The 25,034-nt window shown below is 39.4% G+C and overlaps 1 protein-coding gene across 4 annotated transcripts in view; it reads right to left on the minus strand.

The window, feature by feature from the left end:
• Nucleotides 1-12,227: 12,227 nt before the first annotated feature.
• The window catches only part of LOC113445011 (V-type proton ATPase subunit S1-like protein), a 31,114-nt gene continuing 18,307 nt past the window's right edge, over nt 12,228-25,034 (minus strand). The window contains exons 3-7 of one of the 4 annotated variants that reach the window (XM_087927105.1): nt 19,772-19,833; nt 17,037-17,269; nt 15,914-15,964; nt 14,716-14,959; nt 12,228-13,408 (exon numbers count right to left, since the gene is read on the minus strand). In XM_087927105.1, coding sequence (XP_087783231.1) covers nt 13,106-13,408; nt 14,716-14,959; nt 15,914-15,964; nt 17,037-17,269; nt 19,772-19,833 — 893 coding nt within the window. In that variant the 3' untranslated portion in view covers nt 12,228-13,105. Of the gene's footprint in view, nt 13,409-14,715; nt 14,960-15,913; nt 15,965-17,036; nt 17,270-19,745; nt 19,834-25,034 lie in introns of all 4 variants that reach the window. The other 3 variants (XM_087927106.1, XM_087927108.1, XM_087927107.1) reach the window with 3 other exon arrangements.

Here is a 25,034-nt window from a genome sequence, read left to right on the forward strand (position 1 = left end):
TTCTTTCTGGTTAGTTCACTGGATTTGTCCCAAATATAACTACAGCCAGCTTGCTTTTCTACCCACTTTCTTTCAATTCCTATCTCCTGTATCTGTCCTTTGCTGAAGAAATGTGTATTCAGCTTGGCTATATTATATTCCACTTCTAAGACCCCTCACATCCCATGAAACACATAAACTGTTTCAACTCCTACCCTCAAACCCTCAATGCTATAAAGCACTGTATACCAGAACAACTACACACAAGGACAGGTTTTTCCCGAATGCCATCACTCTGCTAAACAAATAATTCCATCAACACTGTCTAACTATTTACATAGTCTACACTATTATTACTATTAATCTTTTCATCTCTCCTTATCATCCATCCTCTCCCATTTGTGACTGTATGACTGTAACTTTGTCGCTTAACAGATAATCAGAGTTGGAAGGTGTTATAGATCGGAAAGAAGGGGAGGCCACACCAGAGCATTCCAATAACACACTTTATTCAGGGGAATAAAGGGGGCTGTCGCGTCTGCTTCTAACCAGGCAGACCTACCAGCGAGCAGCGGCTGGCTCGACCTCGCAGCCGGCTTTTATAACCGGCTGTCGAAGGGAGCCAGCCAATGGGGCTGCTGATGCCCCCGCGGAAGGAACGGACCTGATGGGGAACTTGTGTCAGTCCCAGGGACATAACACCCCTTCCCCCCAGATACGAACACGAATAGTCTTTTAAGTAAACGGGTGGCCTGTGCGAGCGCCCTGACCGGTGCAATTCTGGTGAGACACAAAGTGACTCAGAGTTCGGTGAGTCAGGAACGGGGCTTGCGGGAGCACAGGGTCGATCCAGAACTCGGTCTGGAGTCTGGGAATGACCACAGTCTTCAGGTTGAATTGTTGAACTGTCATCGTCACGTAACCTGGTAGTGTCATTGGACGGTAAGGCTGGCGACTCTGGTGGACGGTCCCGGTCTACCGTCCATTCCCTCGGTTCGGCCGGCGGAGGCAGGTCACTCTGGTGGTCCCAACTCGGATTCAGGAGCGGCGACTGGAGTGTCCCTGGAGTCCCTGGGCCAGAGTTGGCAAATTCGCTCTGGCGACTTCTTATCTGGTCCAGATGTCTCCGCCAGACGCGCCCGTCCTCCAGCTGGATGCGGTATGATCTCGGACCGGTGATGGCCACGATCCTTCTGGGTACCCACAACGGATCGCCCGCGTAGTTCCGGGCAAACACTCGGTCCTGTAATACAAAACTCCTGACCCTACTGTTAGAACCAATTGGTGTGTCAGGGCAATAGTGGGGGTGCAGTCTATCTAACACCGTCCTCAAACGTCTGCCCATCAGTAGCTCGGCTGGAGACTTATTTGTGACAGTGCATGGGGTTGAGTGTTGGCTCAAAAGAAAACGAGAGAGTCTGGAGTGCCAGTCGTCTTGAGTGAATCTTGCCAACGCCTCTTTTGCTGTCCTAACGGCTCTCTCCGCCAACCCATTGCTAGCGGGGTGAAAGGGAGCCGTCAGGATATGTCGGATGCCCAGGTTGGTGACATACCGACTGAATTCTGTGGACGTAAATTGGGGCCCATTGTCTGAGACTATGGTGTCAGGCAGACCGTGTGTAACAAATAGGCGGGTCAGAGCCTGGGCAATTGCTCGGGTGGTGGTCGCAAGTAGGAGGGCCACATCGATCCATTTTGAGAATGAATCGACGACCACCAGGAAAGTCTTGCCGTGGAATGGCCCAGCCAAGTCAATGTGCAAACGTGACCACGGTGCGTTGGCACTTTCCCATTTGGTTGGGGTGGTGATTGGCGGTGCTGGCCTGGATTCCTGACAGGGACGGCAGGAGCTTACCCATTTTGCTATTTTGTCGTCCATGCCCGGCCACCAGACGTAACTCCGAGCCAACGCTTTCATCCGGACGATGCCAGGATGTCCCTCGTGCAGCGCCTTCAGGACGGGTGTGCGCAGTGGTTCTGGAATGACAACTCTGGTCCCCCATAACAGGCAGCCCTGCAAACTGGAAAGCTCTTGCTGGTGGGTTTTAAACGGTGAGAATTCAGTTGAGAGATCGCTGCCTGGCCACCCCCTCCGTACTCCAGTCCAGAACCTGGGCGATAAGTTTGTCTTTTTTGGAGTGGAGGGCGATGTCGCCGGCATTGACTGGAAGGTTGAACTCACTGGCATCGAAAATGGCATGTACCGGGGCCGGGTCCTCCACGGGTGCCGGCAACGGGCAGCGGCTGAGGGCGTCGGCGTGGCTAAGGTGTTTTCCTGGACGGTGAACTAGTTTGTACGAGTAAGCTGCCAGGAATAAGGTCCACCTAGTCATCCTAGGTGACAAGACTTGCGGTGTCTGCTTTTCACCTGAGAGAAGCCCCAATAGTGGTTTGTGGTCTGTGACAAGTTGAAATTGTGACCAAAAAGAAATTCATGGAATTTTTTGACCGCAGCTACGGCGGCTAGGGCCTCTTTGTCAATTTGGCTGTAGTTACGTTCAGTTGCTGAAAAGGTTCTCAAAAAGAAGGCGATTGGGGCTTCAGAGCCGTTGGGCAGTCTGTGACTCAAGACAGCCCCGATCCCGAAAGGTGAGGCGTCTGCTGCTAAGACTAGAGGAAGGTGTTGGTCAAACTGTATTAGGACAGCGTCCGAGGTGAGCAGCGACTTAACTGCCTTAAAAGCGTAATCCTCTTTGGGTCCCCAATACCATGGAGTGTTTTTGTCTAGAAGTCTATGCAGCGGTTCTGCTACTGACGCTTTGTGGGGTAGGAACGATGCATAGAAGTTTAGCAATCCCAGGAAAGCCTGTAACTCTGACTTGAAAGAAGGAGTGGGTGCCTCGTGAATGGCTTTGACTTTGGATTCCACCGGGTGGATGCCTGAGGCGTCTATTTTATACCCAAGAAAGTCCACCTGCTTAGTGGCGATGGCACAGTTCTCCCTTTTTAGTTTGAGGCCATGCTGCCTGAACCTATCCAATACCGCTCTGACTCTGAGGAGAAGCTGGGGTCTGTCCCTGGCTGATACCAAAATATCATCAAAATACGGAACCACGCCAGGGAGGCCTTGCAGTATCCGTTCCATTAATGACTGAAATATACCTGGGGCGACGCTAACGCCAAATTGGAGATGTTTGCATCGGAATGCCCCTCTGTGGGTGACAATTGTTTGCAATTCGGCTGTTTGGCTGTCTAGAGGAAACTGTTGATAAGCCTGTGACATATCCAATTTGGCGAATATGGTTCCTGGTTCAAATGTGTGTAGTAAGTGTTGGATCACCGGAACTGGGTACGCGCTAGTCTGCAGATAGCGGTTAATTGTGGTCTTGTAGTCAGAACACATTCTTATACTGCCATCTTTTTTTAGGGGTGTGACAATTGGGGTCTCCCACTTAGCAAAATCCGTGGGCTCGATCACCCCTTGTTTGAGCAATTTGTCCAGTTCCGCGTCCAGTTTAGAGTGCAGAACAAATGGTACTCTTCATGGCTTTAAACGGACGGGAACTGCTTGGGGGTCCACTGAAAAGGAGATGGGCGTACCCTTATAACAACCCAATTCATCGCTGAACACATCAGCATAGTCTGAAGATAGCGAGTCGATATCGGAAGGTGAGACAGCATGAACTCCCATTAAGCTAAGGCCGAGATAGGGGAACCAATCCAACCCCAAAAGGCTAGGGAGGGTACCATCTACCACCACTAAAGGCAGATGGCCTTTAAAGGATTTGAATTTAACAAGGAACTTGCCTGTTCCGAGTACTGGGATGTTCTTCCCCTGGTAGTCCCTCAAGGTGAGACGACTCTTCTGGAGCTGGTTTCTGGACAGGTTGGGTCGTAGTTTCTTGAGCGTGCTCCATGAGATGATCGAGAGTGCTGACCCGGTATCATCTTCCATAAGACAGGGTTTACCTTCTAAATGGATAGAAAGCGTGATTTTATTAGGTGTCAGAAAAGTGTGGTTAGCTTGGTAGCACGTGTAACAATTTTCTACTTGCCTGGGTGGCCCCGGAGGGGAGTAAAAGGATGCTGCCTTTGTGGAGCCACGTGTGTTGCCTGGCAGGCCCTGGCGATGTGGCCTTTCTTGCCGCAATTGTTGCAGGTGACGTTCCTGAACCTGCAAGTCGTTCTGGCATGGGAACCCCGCAGGCGAGGCACAACAGGATGTGTTTGGACGTGTTGCTGTTCCCAGGCCTAGTTCCTACCTGTGGCTGCTTGGATGGCTTGAGTCGATGAACTTCTAGGTGCTCGACGGGGTCTTCTTCACTCACCACCTCCTCTGAGTGGATGGTGACTGGACTGGATTTGGCTGCGCTCCCTTGTATTTCGGTGGCTGATTGGGTCGCTAGCTCTGCTGCCAAGGCTTCCTCGATCGCTTGAGTGAGGTTGAGGTCTTTTCTAGCCAGCAAACGCCTCTGCAATCTTAAGTCTTTGACTCCACAGACGAGTTGGTCAAGGAGCATGTCATCTAGGTAATTTTTGAATTCGCAGTGGAGAGCTGCGGTTCTCAGGGCGGCCAAATACTGATTGATAGATCCCCATCTGCTTGCTTCCTCATGCGAAAGGCAAAACATCTCGCGATCTGCGATGGTTTTGGGGAATAGTGGTTAGAGAGTGTCTCTAACAGCTCGGGCCAGGGGATGCTCTTTAACTCCCTGGGTGCAAATAGCGCTGTGGCGGTATCGAACACTGCGGCCCCGCAGTAACTCAGGAAGTACGATTTCTTCCTGTTCTCTGTAGCATCGGCCAGACCAATGGCATCAATGTAGTGATTGAAGCGGTTTCTGTAAGAGTCCCACTTGTCTTCATCTGGCTTAAATGGCGGGAACGCTGGATTTGAATTCATATTGGGTTTTCAGTCTGTTGGTAGACTGGCCAATCTCACTGGGAATACAATGGCCCTGATAAGCGTGGCAGCAGTAGCTTGCAGATCTGCCCCAGCTTAGTGTTTCAGCTCTTAGAGGTTCTCTCTGTGTTTCATGCTCTATGTGACTCTGTCGGCTATGGCTGTAGCCCGTAACTGACTTCCGTTTGAATTTCGCACCTTCTCCAAGGCGTAGGCGGCTATAGCTGTAGCGTCGTGCTGACAGCTATTCAAATTGCGCGCCCAATGCGTTCTGGCGGCTGCGAGTACAGCGCCAAGCTTGCTAACAGCAGAATTCGAACCAGCAGTTGAATTCTGCGCTCAGTGTCGGCGGCTGAGGCTCTCAGCGCCCTGCTCTTCACGTAGCTTTCTTTTTTTTTTACACGGAGCGGCTACACGCTCCGCTTTCACTTCTGCAATCCACAACTGACCGAGCTCTCACGGCGCGGCTACGGTTCAGCCTTTGGTGTGTGATTTCAGCTCTTTGCTATTGCTGCTGGTTGGCCAGATCCCATCCTCGTCGCCAATGTTATAGATCGGAAAGAAGGGGAGGCCACACCAGAGCATTCCAATAACACACTTTATTCAGGGGAATAAAGGGGGCTGTCGCATCTGCTTCTAACCAGGCAGACCTACCAGCGAGCAGCGGCTGGCTCGACCTCGCAGCCGGCTTTTATAACCGGCTGTCGAAGGGAGCCAGCCAATGGGGGCTGCTGACGCCCCCGCGGAAGGAACGGACCTGATGGGGAACTTGTGTCAGTCCCGGGGACATAACAGAAGGAACCTTGTAGTACAACCCTCTGCCCAAGCGGGAGACCCTACACCATTTCTGACAGATGGCAGCCCAATCTCTTCTTGACAGTCTCAAGTGAGGGCACTCCCACAACTTCTGAGGCCAAGGTGTTCCATTGGTTGATTGTTCTCACTATCAGAAAATTTCTCCTTATTTCCAGGTTAAATCTTTCCTTGTTCAGTTTCCATCCATTATTCCTTGTCTGGCCTACAGGCACTTTAGAAAATAGTTTGACCCCTTTCTCTCTGTGGCAGCCCCTCGAATATTGGAAGACCACTATCATGTCTCCCCTGGTCCTCTTTACTAGACCAGCCAAGCCCAGTTCTTGTAACCGTTCTTCATATGTTTTAGTCTCCAGTCCCCTAATCATCCTGGTTGCTCTTCTCTGTACTTTTTCTAGAGTCTCAATATCTTTTTTGTAATGTGGTGAACAAAACTGGATGCAGTACTCTAGTATGCTTTATTGAGTGGTATTAGTATTTCCCTTGATCTTGATTGTATCCCTCTGTTAATACAACTTAGGATTGCATTAGCTTTTTTGGCAGCAGCTGCACACTACTGGCTCATATTTAGCTGGTTGTCCACTAAGACTCCAAGATCCCACTCACAGTTATTGCTATTGAGCCTGGTTTCACCCAGTCTATGTGTACTTTTGGTGTTTCTTGCCTAAGTGTAGGACTTTACTTTTCTCTACACTGAACTTCATTTTGTTAGATACGGCCCAGTGTTCCAGTCTGTCAAGATCCATCTGGATTGTGAGCCTATCTTCTTGGGTGTTACCTATTCCTGCCAGTTTAGTATCATCTGCAAAATTGGTAAGTTCCCCTTCTATTCCCTCATCTAAGTCGTTAATGAAGATATTGAGTATACTGGGCCCAAGATGGAACCTTGTGGCACCCCACTGCTTACTTCCCTTCATGTAGACTTAGACCCATTAAGTACTACTCGTTGAGTACGGTTTGTATCCTTACGATTTATATTGACTGTTTCCTAGTATGATTTGATTGCTTATTGTACCCTATGACTATTATTAAGTGTTGTACCTTATGATTCTTGACTCATGTATCTTTTCTTTTATGTACACTGAGAGCATTTGCACCAAGACAAATTCCTTGTGTGTCCAATCACACTAGGCCAATAAAGAATTCTAGTCTACTCTAGTCTATTGCATGCTTACAATCTTAATCTTAATTGACTTGAACAAAATTATCTGTTTTAGCCTACAGAGCTTGGCTAAGTCAGTGGAAGGCAGCAAGACAGCATTGCCTGAAGTATTTAAACTGGATACAGTAATACACGGCCTTCTCCGTGGTGGCTCCCTCCCTCTGAAACATCATCCCTCCAAAAATTAGACTGGCCCCCACTCTAACACTCTTTCAGAAGGCCCTAAAAGCATGGTTCTGACCATGAACCTGGGGAGCCCAGAGCAGGACAGAGCCCATTAAATGGCTGGTATGAATGTGTATTGTTGCCAGGGGTGGGATGGGAAGTTAATAATTTTATTATTTTCATCTTTTATTATTTTTATTTCTTTTAGATTGTGGTTTTGAGTCCTGTAAGCTGTTTTGAGTCGCCATATGTGAGTAGGCGGAATATAAATTTTCGAAACAAATAACTAAATATAACTTATGATCAAATGAATAGATTTTGAAAATATATAGTTATTTTTAACAATAAACTACATCATATAGAAAATATGGGTCACAAATTCTTTTTTGGTCTTATTTAAAACATTTAGAATTAGTCTTTTTTCCATAATGGAACTCACATAACATTCCCATAGGATATTCCAGTCAGGCACTACCTAGTTCTATGTTTATTCAGCTAAGCAAACTAGTAATACCAAGCTTCTCTTGTAATATAACAAGGAGCCAAATTACAATGTGTTGCCATATTTTAGAATACATAACAAGACAAAAATTTACCATGCTTTAGTCAATACAGGAATACAGCAGCAAAAAAATATTATTACACAGGTCATCGCTTGCTTTTATCAAACCCTATCTTTAGGATCAAGATTTTAGTGTTTGTAAGGTCCATAGATCTGCAATAGACCCATTGTAAAGAATATCCTGGTCTCTCCTGCTGCTTTCTTTTGCCTGACTTTGCTGTTTCTTCTATTCTGCAGAAAGCCAACTAAGCAGTGAGGACATTTTTTTTTTTTAACCAGATGAACACATCACAAGGAGAAGGAGCAAAACCTAGTTGACTGAGAAAAGGTAACACAGAGTATGATTTTTTTTCCTTGAAGGATCCTCCTCAAAATAATAGATAACTTGTCAATTATCAGCAAAGGTAGCTGCTCAGTATAACCAGGGAAACTATTACTTAGTATAACCAGGCCACCTAATGAGAAGGAAGGATTCACTGGAGAAGAGCCTAATGACGGCAAAGATTGAGGGCAACAGAAGAAGGGGACGACAGAGAATGGTTGGAGTCACTGAAGCAGTCGGCTTGAGCTTAAATGGACTCCAGAAGATGGTAGAGGACGGGAAGTCCTGGAGGAATGTTGTCCATGGGGTCACGATGGGTCAGACACAGCTTTGCAACTAACAACAACAACAACAAACTATTATTCTTGTCACTAGACAAGGAATGGCAGCAGACTGAGCAAAGTGCATTCAGAGCCACCAGGTATAATCCAACCAAAATTGATTTTTTCTTTCTTTCTGTAAATCCTTTCGTTTTAACTGCAGAGGATTAAATGCATCCATAATTTTTCCTTTAAATGGGAAAATATAATGCGTATGTGGCTGTGTATGAGTGTATATGTGCACACATATATGCACAACTTTGGTTAGATTGTGCCCAGCTACTTTTATTTTCAATATTTTTTTCCAAATTCAAATTTAAATAAATTCAAACAATATAATATGCATTTGTTTTCATATAATAATGTTTACATAGTGATTAGTCTTAAGTACTACAATAATTGGCACAGGGCTTACCGCATTGTCACACCTGATTAAACCAGAGAACACTGCTGACACACCTTATGTCGACTAAAGCAATGTGCATTAGGATTGTACAAGACATTTGAAAGGACTCTCTGCAAAATATGTAGGAATGAACAAAGACCCTTCATCCTCAAAGCAGGGGGCACATGCTGTCCAGAAGACTCAATGCAGCTGCTGCGAACGTTTGCCCAGGTGCCAACCCAGGTGCGTGGTTCCACAGGTGTTTCCCTTTATCAGATGTCCTAGTGGAAGTATTGTTCATGCATGTACATGCAGAGGCAACATAACAGAAAAGGAAAAACACACAGAGAGAAACTTGGTCTCTAAGATTTTCTAGTGATCTCCTAAACTGGTATTAACCAGGCCCAACCTTGTTGGGGAGTTTTTCTGAAATCAACATAGGCAGCCAAAGTGCCTTAGTATAGGAATATGCTGCATTTTAATGTCCACTTTTTATTGATTATGAAAACTTTAATTAAGATACTAAAACTAATGCACTCTATTACAGCAAGAATGTACATAATTTGATCCATGAATCATACATATACCATGTTTCCTGGAAGACTGTCACCATCTTTCCCATGGAAATACTCTCATTAAATTGGGTTAACAATATTCTTACCTTGTTTCGATTTCTGCTATCATTATAAGGTGTTAATTTCTATGGTTTTATTCTCATACTGCATTCATTACAAAAAAGAGAAAAAAAACTAAATTAAAGGATAAAGAGACCTTAACATTACAATAGCAAATATTAACAAACAGGCACTAGGGGGCTCTCTTGCATTGTGAAAATAACGTTTTGTGCCAAAGTCCAAGGAGCAAGATTTTTGTTATTGTCTGTCTGCCTGTATTTGGGTTTATGCTTTGAGGAAGAATGGCCAGATTTTTGCCTTGAACTTGTCCCTCCAGAAGCCCACCAACAATGTCAAAAAAAAAATCCATCTGCTGTACCATATAAATAATTTAAACATGGCATTCTAATTATGTCGACACAAAATCCTATATAAACATTGTGTTATATAATGCCCTGTGCAGATTTAAAGCTTGAAATATTTGCTTCTCAAACACCCAGTTTTATGACAGATGAAAATCCACTCAAGGATGTTCTACCATTTCCATGAGTGAGATACCAAATTAGGTGTCCAGTGCCAAACTGATCTTACTTTTTAATTTTTAGTTGCTAAGCTGCAGAAAATTTGTGGAGGTTGACCAGATGGTGAAAAGCCTGGCTGGTTTCAGTACTCTTATTTGCAAATCAAGAAGTAGAAAGCATTTTCTCTTCTCTGAACATGCAGCATTCAGATACACTGATTTTTACACCAATCATTTGGTTTAAATATCTCATGATGAATTAGAGTTTATTTTAACAATGGTTTACTGAAGAAACTGCAATTTACCCTAAACTAAAAGCCATGGGATGCATTTAGAAAACAATTTATTGTTATTATTTGGTTATAAAATACAATCATTTATTTGAAAAGCCCAGATCATTGACAATTGTACTTTTTTTTTCATGCACATGGTCAGATAAGCATTGTTTGTCATTTGGTAGCTTACATCTATTGGGTACTTAGCAGTTGATGAAGATTACTTGATCCCTCTTATGTGTATAAGGTGAGTTATGCCTCATGCTGAATTAGGATTTATTTTAACCATGATTTACTGAAGAAATTTATCCTAAACTAAAACCCATGATTTACATGCCATAATAATTGCATTGACCCAATAACTTAACCAAAATCAAAAAGGTTGTATTATGGTTAGCATGGGTGCTTGACCCTGTGACTCAGTTCATAAAGTTCATTTAAAAAAAAACAATGTTTTGCTGTTTTGAGGGTTAACATATTCTGTGAATGCAGCCATTTGACTTTTTTAACAATGGTTAATGTTAGGCAATAATTAAGGTGATGGAACTGAGTTTGTGGAGAATGTTGAGTGCAGAGAAAGAACTATTCTTACTTTAATAATACTCCCTTCCAATAATTGAATGGTTTTGGTAAACTCTCAGCATGTTGCAGCTACTCTGTTACAGATCTACTGATTCCTTATATGGAAAGTAAATCATGGGGCAGCTGGAGTCTCTGGAATGTCTCATTGTTCAGTCATGGGATGCATTTGGAGAACAATTTATTGATATAAATAAAGGTCCCTTTCAATTCTGTTAATCTGGTATATTGATACAGGGCCTGCATTAGGAATTGGTTCTGTTGGCATCTATTAAGTAGGGGTCAATTTCCAGAGCCCTTGATCTCATCCAGCAATTTCTGTTGCTGCTGTTCATTTCTTCTGTTCGAGGGAAGAAGCAGTGACCTGAGCAGGACTGGAAATGCAACAGGCCACAGGGAGCCCAATTCTATCCCTTTACACAGGAGCAAATTCTTGAATGCAAATTCTTGAATGCAATTTCCTGGTAGTTTCTCTCAAGTAACTCAAGAAAAAAAGGGGGGAAATGGAAAACACACACGGTCAACTTAGCTGGTCCTTTTCCTAGAAAAGATTAAGAGCAACAGAAGAGAAATAAAAGAATAACTGCATGTATGGAGCAGAAGATGCTGTATTGCTGCCATCTGAACCTGGTATTTTGCAAACCTATCAAATATATTCATAACAGCATATTGCGTGGTGGCCATTTTATTACTTTGGGTATACTGTGGTTTTAATTAATTTTTTATCTGTGGCTTTCTTCCTATTTTTGTTTCATTTACTCTGTTATTTATATGAAAAGTGAACTTTAGGATACTGTTACCTAATTTTAATATGCAATCTGTTTTGTTAATCTGCTTTATTGATCTAATACTTTTGTTTTTTAAATATAAAACAACATATGAAATCAAAAGTTGTGCAATATTCTTTCTTTCTCCCTTTACATACAAAAGAGAACTATTAATAGTTAGGACCTGAAACTTGGTAATGTTCATTGCTATGTAGATGACAACAAAATGCTGGGAAACAGAATGCAGTCTAATAGCTGAAAAGTTTCAACAATCCCTTTCCCAAGACATGGATAATAATAAAAGTGCTAGACAAAATCCAGCCCTGCCTTCTATGATAGTATCCAAATTCTGGACATAAAATGTTACAAAGCAATTAAGAGCACTTCATTGCTTCATGTTGTCTTGTTTAAGTTCTTGGCTTATCTTGATTTCAGATAATGTTTCTTAAAATTTAACATTTATGTGATTTCAAAATTTGTATGTACACTAGAATATAACTTTCAGTTTTGTAAGAGTATTGGCCACCTATGCAGTGGTTACAATGGTATGGCTTCAAAACACCTTCTTCATCTATGGGCTAAAACATTCTAATTGCTGTCCTAGATATGTTGGAGGTATATTTATAGAATAGAGGGTACATCTGGGGTAGAATTCAAAAGGATTTACAACAATAGGTTCTTTTTATACTGTTACAAGAGACCAGAGGCTTTCTGCCTTTGAACAACTGTTTGGTTTTCTTCAAAAATGTCATTATTAAATGTGATGCTTAAGGCTTTGGAAATTAAAACTGAAGACAACACCCATACTTTTGCAGTATCAGAGGCAATGTTTGCTACACTGATTTTTTTCTTCCCACTGGGATTCCTTTTCTTTTATGTTATTCTGAATGACACGTTTTGAAATTAATGCCAACAGTCTGGTATTCTTTGATCATTTATCAGAGAAATGATGCCATAAAAATTAGCTCAATATTAGAAGAAAGGAACATCAAAAACTGTTCATAATTTCAGTGAAATACAACAAAAGTGAACAATGTTCAGTGCCAAGGACACCTCTTGGCACAAAAGCATCACATATTATGCTATCCACAGCAGATCTGTATAACACTGAGATGTAACTGACAAAAATCATATAATATCTTCAGAAGCCATACATGGTTGCTGTTTGGCTGACATTTGCATTTCACACTGCAACCAGACACAATGATTTGGATGCACATAGTCACTTTTCAGCTCATTAGCAGTTAAAATGTTCTTTGCTACACCAAGATAGAAGTCATTTGTATATTGCAGAAAGGGAAAGGCTTGTTTAAGAATCTTGAGGGTTATGGCAGAAGGAACATGATGTTGCTAGATCATATCTGAAGAACTGACCTTTATTTTTGTTATGCATCTTTGGCCGTGACATTTTATTTTCATTGGGAAGAAAAATTTGGCAGCTTTAGAACAGCAGCAAATTCCACCTTGTTAGATAAGTTCCAGGCAATTAATTTATCACACAGTCAATATTATAATTTAAAAATCATTCCTGACCATGAATCATCTCCTTTCATCTCCAAGTTGCTTTTGTATTTGATATTGACATCATAACAAAGTCATTCATGTGATTTGTTTGGGGGTTTTATGAAGCCACTGCAGCACTTCTACTTTCATCTCCACAAAATCAGGAGAAATTGTTTGATTTAAATTAAAGTTGTGACATTCTGTTTCAGGTTGTGTTGTGATGTCATAGCCGCAAAAGTTTCTTGAAGCACTTTGCTGTCTAACCATGGGATGAGAACAGCCACCCAGGATAATGGTTAGATATAGATTTTAGAATATTGTTGGCTTCTAAGTTCATAAGTTTCATGCCCATTGATTCTCAGGGGCTCTTTTTCATCTGCTGTATCAATATCTTTCATCTGTGGATAATAAGCAGAAGATGCCTTGCATTCATAATGTCTGTCAATGGATTTTAAGTGCATCAACATGTGAAGAGCATAAGCTAAAACAAGAAGCAGTATCAGAGACATCACTAGACCCATTAGAATGGCTGGTGGGAAGAGAGAAGCACAATCTTTTGCATAAGCAAACTGTCCATCTTCAATGTTAAATCCTTGAATCTGTGAAGAAAATCAAATAGTCTAAATTAAGACAACCTCCCCTTTCAATCCAAGGGCATGCTATTCTTTGATCACTATTGGTGATCAAAATTATTTTTCCCAGTATCAGTTGCTGAAATAGAAATCAGAGTCTATTTCTGTGGAACTTCTTGTGTGTCATCAAGAAATTTTAAAATAAACTAGGATAGAAATCTGGTATGTAGATATATGTGTGAGATTGCAGAAGTTAAGCCTTGACCAACTTCCCAAATGAGCTCGGATACAGTACTACTAACTCATCTGAAGAGAATTTGGCTAAATAAAGCTAGTCAAAACACTACCAAAGATTGTAATTTCAGGGTCAAGAAGATAAACCTTATTAAAACAGAGTCAACCATTCTGTGCAATGCACATGAAAACTGTCTGAGCTTCAATCACACTGTCATGGCTACCAAACTGACTCTTTCAACCACCGTCTGCAGACATCCCTGCTGTGGAAACAGTTGCACTTTTTTTCTCCTTGAAAAGCTTGTTTACTCCTTTTTGAAAATTTCAGCAACTTCCTCAAGTGTCACATTGACACAGATTGAACCATCCCCAAACTACATAAACCAAATCAATAAGATAAAAGCTTAAACTAGATATCCTGGTAAATGCCTTTTCCACTTTATCTTATCACAACATCTAGTTGGGAAAACAATAAACAAACAGTAATGTTCTGATCATGTAATTCATTAATATAGTCTATCAACTTACTATAATAAGAAAAATATAATTTCAACATGGTGATACCAGAATTTTCAGGAGGAAGCATATTTATAACCCTGCGTACCGTAAGACTAATATGCATTTCTAAGAATACTCAGCCTAGAATAAATAGTTACTTTTAACGAAATGCTTTTATATTATAATTCAAACTTTATTATGTCCTAGATCATCTCATGTTCTTACTCCCCAATTTACATTTAGGATACAGGCAACCATTCTTTTGGGAAATTTATTGATACTTTTATCAATCATCTTGTATATAAAATCTCAAAAGTTCATACATGCAGGTTTTGAAAGAGGACAATAGTTAGGCCCCCAACAGTGTGGCAGCTAATACCTAATGACTGGAGACATTTATTGCACACAGTGAGAGAGAATTCTGAATAATTCTTAGACTTCCGTTGCAAGTTTATAAGAACAAAGCAACTGCATTTTTCTTATTCAATGTTTACTTATTTACCTCTATCTGAAAATCACATAATCTTTAAGTTTCCTTACTGGACAGATCTAGCCTTCTAAGTATTTGCTTATAGGCCTCAGTTGGCTTTCCCACACATTACCTGAAAGTCAATAAAAGTAACTTCCCAGTGCTTGGCTGCATCGTTTGGAGAGCTGGGTGTTAATAGTGCATCATATCTCTGCAAGTTGCTGACATGTTCACAGTGATAAGAATAGATTGCTGGTGCATGTATTCGTGTTGCGTTGAATGTTGCTTGTACAGATTGATTGTAAATAAGCTGGATTCTGTGTAAGGTAAACCAATTTTGAATGGAGAGCTTGTAGTAACTGTTTGTCAGAATGAATCTACCAGGGGAAATCAGAAAAATAATTGCAGTGAATCGTGCCACCTTTTGTTTATATTTGTAAATAAATCTTATAAAGATATACCAACTTTGTATTATTATTGCATTATAGTTGATCCAAAATTTATGTCTTTCAAGTCTTCGTTTTCCCTGTTAAACACTAAAAATACTCTAAACTGCCAGAAAATCAAGATAATGGAAAAAAAGGACGGAGTAAGTTGTTGCTGTTTGCAAATATTCCTTTTAAAACTTATTGTAAATACATTTCTAGATAAATAAACAGCCTTGACATTTTGTGTGTCTGGTACTTTAAAAACATTGTCTAAATTAAAGACTAGAAAAATAAGATGATAAATCTTACTGGATGTACATGTAGTGCACTAATTTACATATATTAATATGTAAAATACATATATCACCTTTGTAAGCAAAATTTCCTAGAGCAATTTGGAATTTTGAAAATTCATATGTACATATTTTAAACTGAAAGCCCAGCACAGCATACATAATATTGCAAAATAAGATAACAGAACTATCAAACATCATAAAAATACATTTTCATTAAAACATTAAGACAACAAAAATTAGGTTAAATAAAAGCATAGTGAGGGATAATGAAGTATTTGCTCCTAACAAATGGTGTCTACAATGCACCAAGGTGAGATATGTTAACTATATTTGCAATTATTCTCTTAAATTTTGATAACATCCAACTGTGCCTATGGACATTGCCTTCCAAAATTAAGCACTGTTAAGTCCTGGTAATTTCAACTGAGGAATAGTGAAATGAATGGTCTTTAATTCTGACAGATTCTCGCTTCTGTTGCATTGTAAAAGAGTTGCTTTTATTGCAACAGTGGCATGTTCTCACATTTTAACATTATCATAATGGAGATAGGCTAATAGTATGGTTTTAATGTAATAATGCTGAGGAGATTAATATTTGAAAACATACCTGATAACAAATCCTTTCAAATTGTCAATGTCACCAAAATTAAGTGAAAGCCTAGATGGAAAAGGACAATTAAATCAAGAACTATTCAGCATTGAAAGAGAAAGAAGAGAAGAAGAGAATGTCGTTAAATTTAAATTCATTGAAGATGGTTGCATGCTACCATCACAACACACATAAGGAGCAGAGCTTGGTAATGGCACAATATGCACTCTTGATACATTGCTCATCCAAATCATAACCTGGTGCAAAAAAATTGTCCCTATAATGCACTAGAGTGGCACTTTGCTTGCGCCAAGCTCTTATATTACAATAAATGTTTGAATAAAAGCCAGCAACTGTGCCCAAAGTTGCTTATTTAGGGATTCACAGGACCTCAGGATAATATTAGTGAGGGTACCTAGTAATAGCTATATTCCATTCATAATAAAATTGAATTACAGCTACATTTCATGGTTACAGTTCATGAACAGACAACAATTAGACTTAAAATGAACTGCATTTGCCACAGACATGGGATATTATGATACATTGAAGATTATCAAATTAATTTTAGCATAGGCTTCTATAAATATATCTAACTACATGGGTCTAGTCCTTAGCTTCTACATGTCACAAAAGCTATTCTTTTCAATCTATCTCACAATCTCTTTCTTTCTTTCTTGGGTTATATGAAAGTTACAACACAGACAGCCTGGCATATTTACCTCTCTGACAAGCATAGGATGGCAAGCATTCATCAATTTTATTGCTCCAACAAGTAGAATATTTGAGAACATTCAAAGCCATTAAATTCAGTGCTCGACATTTCACTGCCACAAGGACACTGCATTGTTGATTTTTTTTTAAAAAAATCTAATTTTATTTCAGCCCTAGGAAATCTCCACAGTGGGTACAATTTTACATTGCCCCAAAGGTTTTGTTTTTTTTTTTTCAAAAAAAGCAACTGGACTTTCTTGGTTTTTTGTTTGAAAACATTTCACTTCTCATCCACGAAGCTTCTTGGACATGAAGTGAGAAATTTTCAAAGAAAAAAAATCAAGGAAGTCCCATCCATCGCCTTTTGGAAAAAAACACCTTTGGGACAAGCACAACCTGGATGATTGATAATCTCCATAAATCTTACATTGCATTTTCTTCACTGCAATTTGAATCAGCAACATCCACCGATGCATGAACACCGAATGTTTTGTCTGTTAGATCCAACTGAGTATGGTTCTGAAATTTAATCATGATCCTTCTGGCCCAGAATAGAATACAGGGGCTTCCATTAAAGGTAACATTCACTGGACTGTAGTGGCTGTGAATCATAGATTCTTTCTCCAAGTTTTCTTTAGTGCTTACATTGTAATTGCCAATCTGCATGCAACCAAGTAAGAAATAACAATTAGTGTTTTCCCTTTAACATACTACTAATGCTTAATTTTGAATTACTAGACACCAGAGCAACATAAAGTCAACTCCATTAATGACTTGCTGTCAAGGCTAGTCCAAAATGCTTTGCTTTGAGATGGAGCCCATCCAAAATTGCAAAAAATCTAAATTCTGACTATAATAATAAGAAAGTAAACAATTAGCAATATCCTGCTTCAGAGTGGGTATTAAAATTCTGTCTAACAGGAAGACAAGCCCTCCGTATAAAACAGCATAAGAAATTATAATTTCTGTTCATCCCTAATACATAAGTTAAAAAGCATATTTTTAAAAAATACGAATAGCCTTTGTAATAAGTGTCTAATATTAGTGGAGACAAAGCTTATTGAACAGTTTTTTAAAAAAATATATGATTTAAATTACTATTGCTAGAGTGAAATGGCATAAGTGCTATTAGTGAAATATTGCATTAGTGAAACACTGTACAATTAATGTGGAAAAATATAAATATCTCCATATGAATTGCTTGAGATATGAACCCTTATTTTTACCCATCTAGACACAAGAAGACATTGATTTATGTTAATAATAGTGGAAAGATTTATTCAGCTGGTTATGAGCATGAAATTTATTACATGTCAGCTAATTCAGACATTGAATTTGTGGGTATTTTTAATCAAAATCTAAACAAAATTACATCTTTTAACATTATGTAGGGTACCAATTTTAAAAATGAGATTCTGGAAATTTCAGGAGATAGCACAAATGCACAAGAGAAATCCCATCTCAACAGGCTCAGACACAAAAAAGATGAAGGAAAACACAAATGTGGTATGTCAATGAAACCTACATTCTGTAAATCTAGAAAACTGGCAGAGAACATCGAAGTCCTGTAAAATAAGATCTGAAGTACCAATCAGGAGCCAAGAAATTCAACTCTTTCAAGTTGGCTTTAAAAAGAGAGTAGAAAGACTGTTTTTTGTTACACCTTTCTCTCTCATAGGAAGAGCAGAAGAAATTATCTGAGTTGTTAGAAATTCATTTGTTTTTGTTATTTTGTTATACTATGTTTCTATCTGCTTTTGTTCTGTGTATATTTTCCTAAGTGGAAGAACTGAAGGAATTAGTTAATTAACTGTTCAATTCTCCTTTCTCGCTTTGTCTTTCACTCCCAATAATTGCATAATTTTATACGTATTAAAAAGTTTGAATTTCTTTCTGAGTCAGTCCGTTCATTCTAAATTTTATCCCAGCATATTTGGCTAAGCTACTGAGAAAAGTCACAGGTTATGCCACATTATTGTTGTTGAATTCAGACAATTTTGTTCTGTACAGATTAAACCAGTGCAGAAAAGAATTTCTCTTGAATAAATTGGATTGTGGTAGCACACTGAGCAGGAATGCGGGAGGGTTTAGAAGGAGAGTTGGTACATGGATGATCTAGAACACCCTGCCACCACAATTGTATCAGAGAGTATTGTACATACTTGTGTCAGCAGACAACACATGCCATTACAACATAGCAGAAAATAACACAGAGGCATGGGTGGGGGTCAATTATTTGATAAGTACAGGCATTTCTCAATTTACAACTGTTCGTTTAATGATCATTTGAAGTTACAACAGCACTGGAAAAAAATCACTTATGACCATTACAACTGTTGCAGCATCCCCATAGTCATGTGATCCAAATTAAGACATTTGGCAACTGACTCATATTTATGATGGTTGCAGTGTCCTACGGTTATGTGTTCCTCTTTTGCAACCTTATGACAAGCATAGTCAGTGGGGAAGCCAGATTCATTTAACAACAGTGTTACTAACTTAACAACTGCAGTGATTCACTTAACAATTGTAGCAAGAAAGGTCATAAAATGGAGCAAAATCCACTTAATAAATGTCTCACTTAGCAACAGAAATTTTGGACTCTAGTTGTGGCCCTAAGTCAAAGACAACCTGTAACTACTAAGACAAACAAAAAATAAATAAATGTAATAGAATTCTAGAATACTTTCTGTGAAAAATTGGAAACTACTGATATTCAGAATAGAACAACATTTACAAAAATGCAAAATATATACCAGATATTCCTAAGTACCAATAAATGTGTTATCCAGAGTTTCTTGCAGAAAACCTTCAACTGAGTCTCTTTTTCTTTTGTTTTTCTTTTTTCTTTTCCTTTCTTTTTATTTTTAATTTTTGATATGTGACATTACTTCTGCAATCAGTGGAGTTCGTACTAGAGTAAAAATTGTCCTGCACGGACAAATCTTGCAAGACCAACTCATACAATGAATGTATCTGGTATCATCAATATATATATATATAAAAGATATATGTATAAATCATACAGATTTACAATCCAGGTGCAATATACTGTATAACACTGAAAATAATTTGGTCAAGGAACATAAATATGCTACATGACTTGGAAAGAAAATATTGTCATGTAAGAACTTACGATCCAGTTTTCTGGTGTCTCCATACCTGTGTTATTGCTACTTGTTGTAAATTAATTTTGGGCTTCACACTGCCCTCATACCGTCGACCTACAAAAGAAACAACATGCAATATGTTCCAATTAAAACTAATTCTAGCAATAAACAATTTTAATAACTTTTTTAAGTTTGGGGGGTGGTTTAGCAAAGAGAAGACTGATACAAAAATATTTTTAAAAATAAAGTTTGTGTGTATGTGTGTGTGTTTTGTGTGTGTGTTGGGCCAAACAACTTATCAGTCAGATGTAGTTTAACCCAGCATCCTCAGCCAACATGGTGAATAATTTGAGCCAATCTTTTAAAAAAGATTATACATTTAAAAGTTCATCTGTATGTCATTGATACTGTAGACCTGTAGAACACAGAGAGGTATAGTCTTTGACTGTCTTTCATTAGTAAGAACAATTCTCAATATTCAGGGATCTTCTTTAGGAACCTGTTGAACCAACTGTATTATGGACTGTTATAAAGACAACTATCTTCTCCCCTCATCTATTTGGTACTCCTCAATTTACAACCACAATTGGTAACAGAATTTCCATTACTAATGAAGTGGGTGTTAAATAAGTCATGCTCAAGTTTATGACCTTTTTTGCCACAATCGTTAAGCAAATCACTGTAATTGGTAAACAAATTATACTGTCATTAAGCAAATCTAGCATCCCCTAATGACTTTGATGTCAGATGCCCACAAAAAAGATGATGAAATTGTGATCACATGACCCCAGGATGTTGTACCCATCATAAATACATACCAGTTACCAAGTGCTCGAATTTTGATCACATGACCATGGGGCTACTTCAGCGGTCATCAATACGAGGACCAGTTGTTACTTTTTAAAGTGCTGTTGTAATTTCAAATGGTGGTAAATGAATGTTTGCAAGTTAAAGACTATGTCAGCCATGGAAGCCAAATTTGTATTAGCCGTATATTTTCTTAGAAGCTTTGAGGCTGCTATAGTTAGTGCCTGGGAATTTGGGAGGGGGGAATTCTTAGTGATAGTAGATTAGGCTCAACAACATTATTCTCAAAAGTCAAGGACATGTCATCTTAACCTGGATGGGAGCAGGCAAAGGTTTGGCTTCAGCTAGAATGATGTTTGATTGGGCCATGTGATGGACTGATGGGTGCAGGGATGGATCTTTGATTTTCACTCTGAAACCCGGAAGTTTCAGATTCGGGTTTCCCCAGATGTGCCAACACAACTTCTTTAATAAATTCTTACTTGGACGGACTTTGACTGTTGAATGGAATTGGGGAGTTTCTTTGGAATGCTGACAGACTACCTGTATGTCAAGGAAGTAGCATTTCATGCCCTTTAATAATATATCTTCCATTTCAGCATCCCAGCCAAGGAAAAGAGAAAAGGAATAAGTATCCTGAAGTCAACTATAGGAGATCAGGAGTAAAGTTCTCCAATGTCACAGTGGCCACACCTCCTATTGTTCATTCATAACTGCCTTACATTATATGCAACCACTGTAGCAGAAGAAAATTTAAAGGGAGACTTATTCCATGAAATCTACTGCAATATAAGATCTAATGGGATCCAACTCTTTGAACGGTTTTCAGATGATGACACCAAGACAGGGTGTTGGGTATATGGATACTCCAACTGGTTTGGGTTGAATAAATATGTAAACCTAGGATTAAGTGTCATGTAGCTTTAAGCAAGAAACTGCAATGTCATTGTGGGTGCGGTTGCAGGCAGCAATATAGGTAGGAGGGGAAACGTAATAGACCCCGGCTTCTGGATGCACCTGGTTTCTGTTCCTGGTCTGCTGCCTGCTGTGCTGGAACGTCTATCTGCTTACTCTGGAAGGCTACTGTGCCAGATACCATTTCAACTGAACACAAGGACTGTTTGCCTGGTGAGCTGAGGATTCAGCGTTGTCCTTGAGATAAAGGTATCGGGAGGAGAAGATTTACAAGCAGATAAAGACATTGTATTTACTGTTAATGGACTTGATAACTGGATGGATATACTGGATAATGATATATGGACTGAATGACACTTCTTAATCTCTGTGTGTATTAAATAACTATTTTAAAACTACAAACAGTGTTTTTGTCTTCAGTGTGTGTATACTCTTGGGCCCACTCTCTCTCTCATTTGCCTGCCTGGCTTGACTGCTGCTGCACACTCTGCTAGGGGGTTTATCCCCAAACACTAACATTGGTTATGGGCCCAGCAGAGTGCACAGTCTAACTAACCAGGTTATAGCAGTTAGAGTTTTTGGGGTGAGTTGTACATTGCTGTAAAGACAAACTGTTTGTTGAATAGTTATTTTTCTGCAGAGCAATGGCACAAGTAAGTTTGCCAAGTCTGTCCATGATATCCAGACTAGATGGAACAAACTATGTTTCATGGTCAATGAAATGTAGTTTACTGCTACGAAGAGAAGGCTTGTGGAACATAATAACAAACCCACCAGATGTATCTAACTTAAATCCTAATAATGAAGAGTATTATAAACTGATACAGGACTATGAACGAAAGAATGAACAGGCTTTGTGCATCATAGGTCTCACCCTGTCTGACCAGCAACTCATTCATATCTGTGGAGTGGAAAATGCTGCAGACTGCTGGGAGAATCTCAAAAGGATTTATGTTCGAGACAGTGTAGGAGCTCATATCAATCTTACACGGAAGCTGTTTAGAACACATCTTGAGATAAATGGAGACATGTTAACTCATTTAAACTGTATGAAAAGCATTTTTCAAGAATTGCAAGAAAAAGAGCTTATATTTAATGAGTTGCAACAAGTATACATTATACTGTCTTCTCTGGATCGAAGCTATGATGATTTTGTGACTGCATTAGAGGTATTACCAAAAGACAGTTTATCAGTAACTGAGATAACCGGCAGGCTATTAGAAGAAGCCAGAAGAAGATTTGAACGTGACCAGCTGAGGGAAGATAAGACTAATAATGAAGAGAAATTATCTTCAAAGCCTGAAAGAAACCAGCTGTGTAAAGGAAAGCACCCGGAAGAAGAGAAGTTATCTTCGACGGCATACACAATTAAAAAGTGTTTTAATTGTGGAGGCAGAGGACATTTGGCAAGATTCTGCAGAAAAGTAAAACGCCAGAATGTTAAGAAGCCAAAGAAATCCTTTGAACTGGCCATGTTTGGCAATTGTGATATGAAGAATGATATATGGGTGGTGGACAGTGGAGCATCCCACTGCATCACGAGAGATAAGACAAAGTTTATAAAAATGTCTACAAGCTCACAACGTATATCACTTGCCAATGGTTGGCACCTCAAGGCCAAGGGTGAAGGTATTGCTTATTGTCCATGTTTAAAGCAGAATATAAAAATGTTATATGTACCACAGTTAAAGATGAACTTACTTTCTGTAAGAGTATTAGATAAACTAGGATATGTGGTTACATTTAAGAATAATAAGTGCATACTGGAAAGAGATGGCAAAAAGGTAACTGCAGCTTTAAATGGAGCATTATATGTCTTACATGACAGTAAGAAAGGGGAGGCACAGACTGTATTTAATAATATCAAGCCTCATGATGAATGTATCCATTTATTGCATATACGTTTGGGGCATGTGAATTTTAAAATGCTAAAACGTACAGTGGAGTTATCTGAAGGAATAAGGTTAAAACCCTGTGATAAGTATTTGCGTTGTAATGTCTGTTGTGAAGATAAGAGTAAAATAATGCCTGCAAATAGGCTAAATGGTTTCAAAACTACAGAACCTTTAGAAGTAGTATTTGCAGACATTATAGGTCCAAAGAAACCCAGTATGGGGGGTGCTCGATATATACTGAGCATTATGGACCATTACTCTAGATATGGGTTTTGCTACCTAATGAAAAGCAAAACTGAAACATATCAACATTTCTTCAACTGGTTAAAGTTTGCTGAAAGAAAAACCAAACGGCAAATTATAACCCTGGTGACAGATAATGGCACGGAATTTGTTAATAGCAAATTCCAGAATAGGTTAAAGGCAGCTGGAATAGCTCATAAGACATCTGCACCATACAGACCACAGCACAATGCATTTATTGAAAGGCGAGGCCAAACATTGCAGGCGATGACCTGTACTATGTTAACTGATTCTGGGTTACCTGATTCTTTGTGGGGGGAGGCCACAATGTGTGCTAATCATTTATTAAATAACGTGGTTAACTCAACTACTGGTGAAATACCATTCACCATGTGGCATGGCAGGAAGCCTGATCTGAGTTACCTGCACACATTTGGTGCACCAGCATGGGTGCATATCCCTACACAACTCAGGCGTAAAGGGCAACATAGAGCTAAACAATTTTTCTTCGTTGGTTATCAAGCTAACCATAGGGCATATAGATTTTGGGAGAAAGGCACATCTAAGGTGTTATGTAGTGCTAATGCCCAATTTCTAGAGCACGTAGGATGGGATAAGTTAGAACAGGATAGCAATAACGAGGTGGTTATTGAATCATACAGAAATCCCATTAAGTATCCCTGTAACTTTAAAAATAATGTAAAGGAAGAAGTACAGGATGAAGTAGAGCCCCTAGAGGAAGAAATAGCTGAGGATGAGGAACAGGTAGTAACTCAACCAAGCCCAGTAATACCCAGAAGGACTACACGTATTTCTAAACCGCCTGATAGATACCAGGCTAATACAGTGTGTCAGGAAAATAGAATCCCAAATACTGTGGATGAGATTAAAAGATATCCTTCTAAAGAGAAAGAAAAGTGGTATGCAGCAATAAATAAAGAATTGAAGTCTTTGAAGGATATGAAGGTGTATGAAAACGTGAGATTACCTAGTAATGAAAAACCCATTGGCTGCAAATGGATTTTTAAAATAAAAACAGATAAGGATGGAAACACAATCCATAAGGCAAGGTTAGTAGCCCAAGGCTTTAGACAAAGTGCAAAAGACTATGATGAAGTATTTGCACCTAGTCTGAAAGCAGCAACTTTAAGGGCAGCATTAGTGTGGGCAGCAAGCAAGCAATATATAGTTAACCATTTAGATGTGGAAACTGCTTACTTGCATGCTCCACTAAGACATACTGTTTATATGAAAAGGCCTAATGGATTTAAGGATGACAATAATAATAATAATGATTGTTGGTTATTAAAGAAGAGCCTTTATGGTCTTAAACAATCGGGCTATGAATGGAACCAGTATATTGTAAAGGAACTGACCAATATAGGGTTTAAAGCTGGTTTAGCCGACCCATGTCTATTTAAGAGAGAAAAGAATGGGAAAATATCATTATTATTG

This window comes from Pseudonaja textilis, chromosome 2 (genome assembly GCF_049901715.1).
Source record: "Pseudonaja textilis isolate UNSWEBS1 chromosome 2, rPseTex1.2, whole genome shotgun sequence".
In the NCBI taxonomy this organism is placed as follows: Eukaryota; Metazoa; Chordata; class Lepidosauria; order Squamata; family Elapidae; genus Pseudonaja; species Pseudonaja textilis.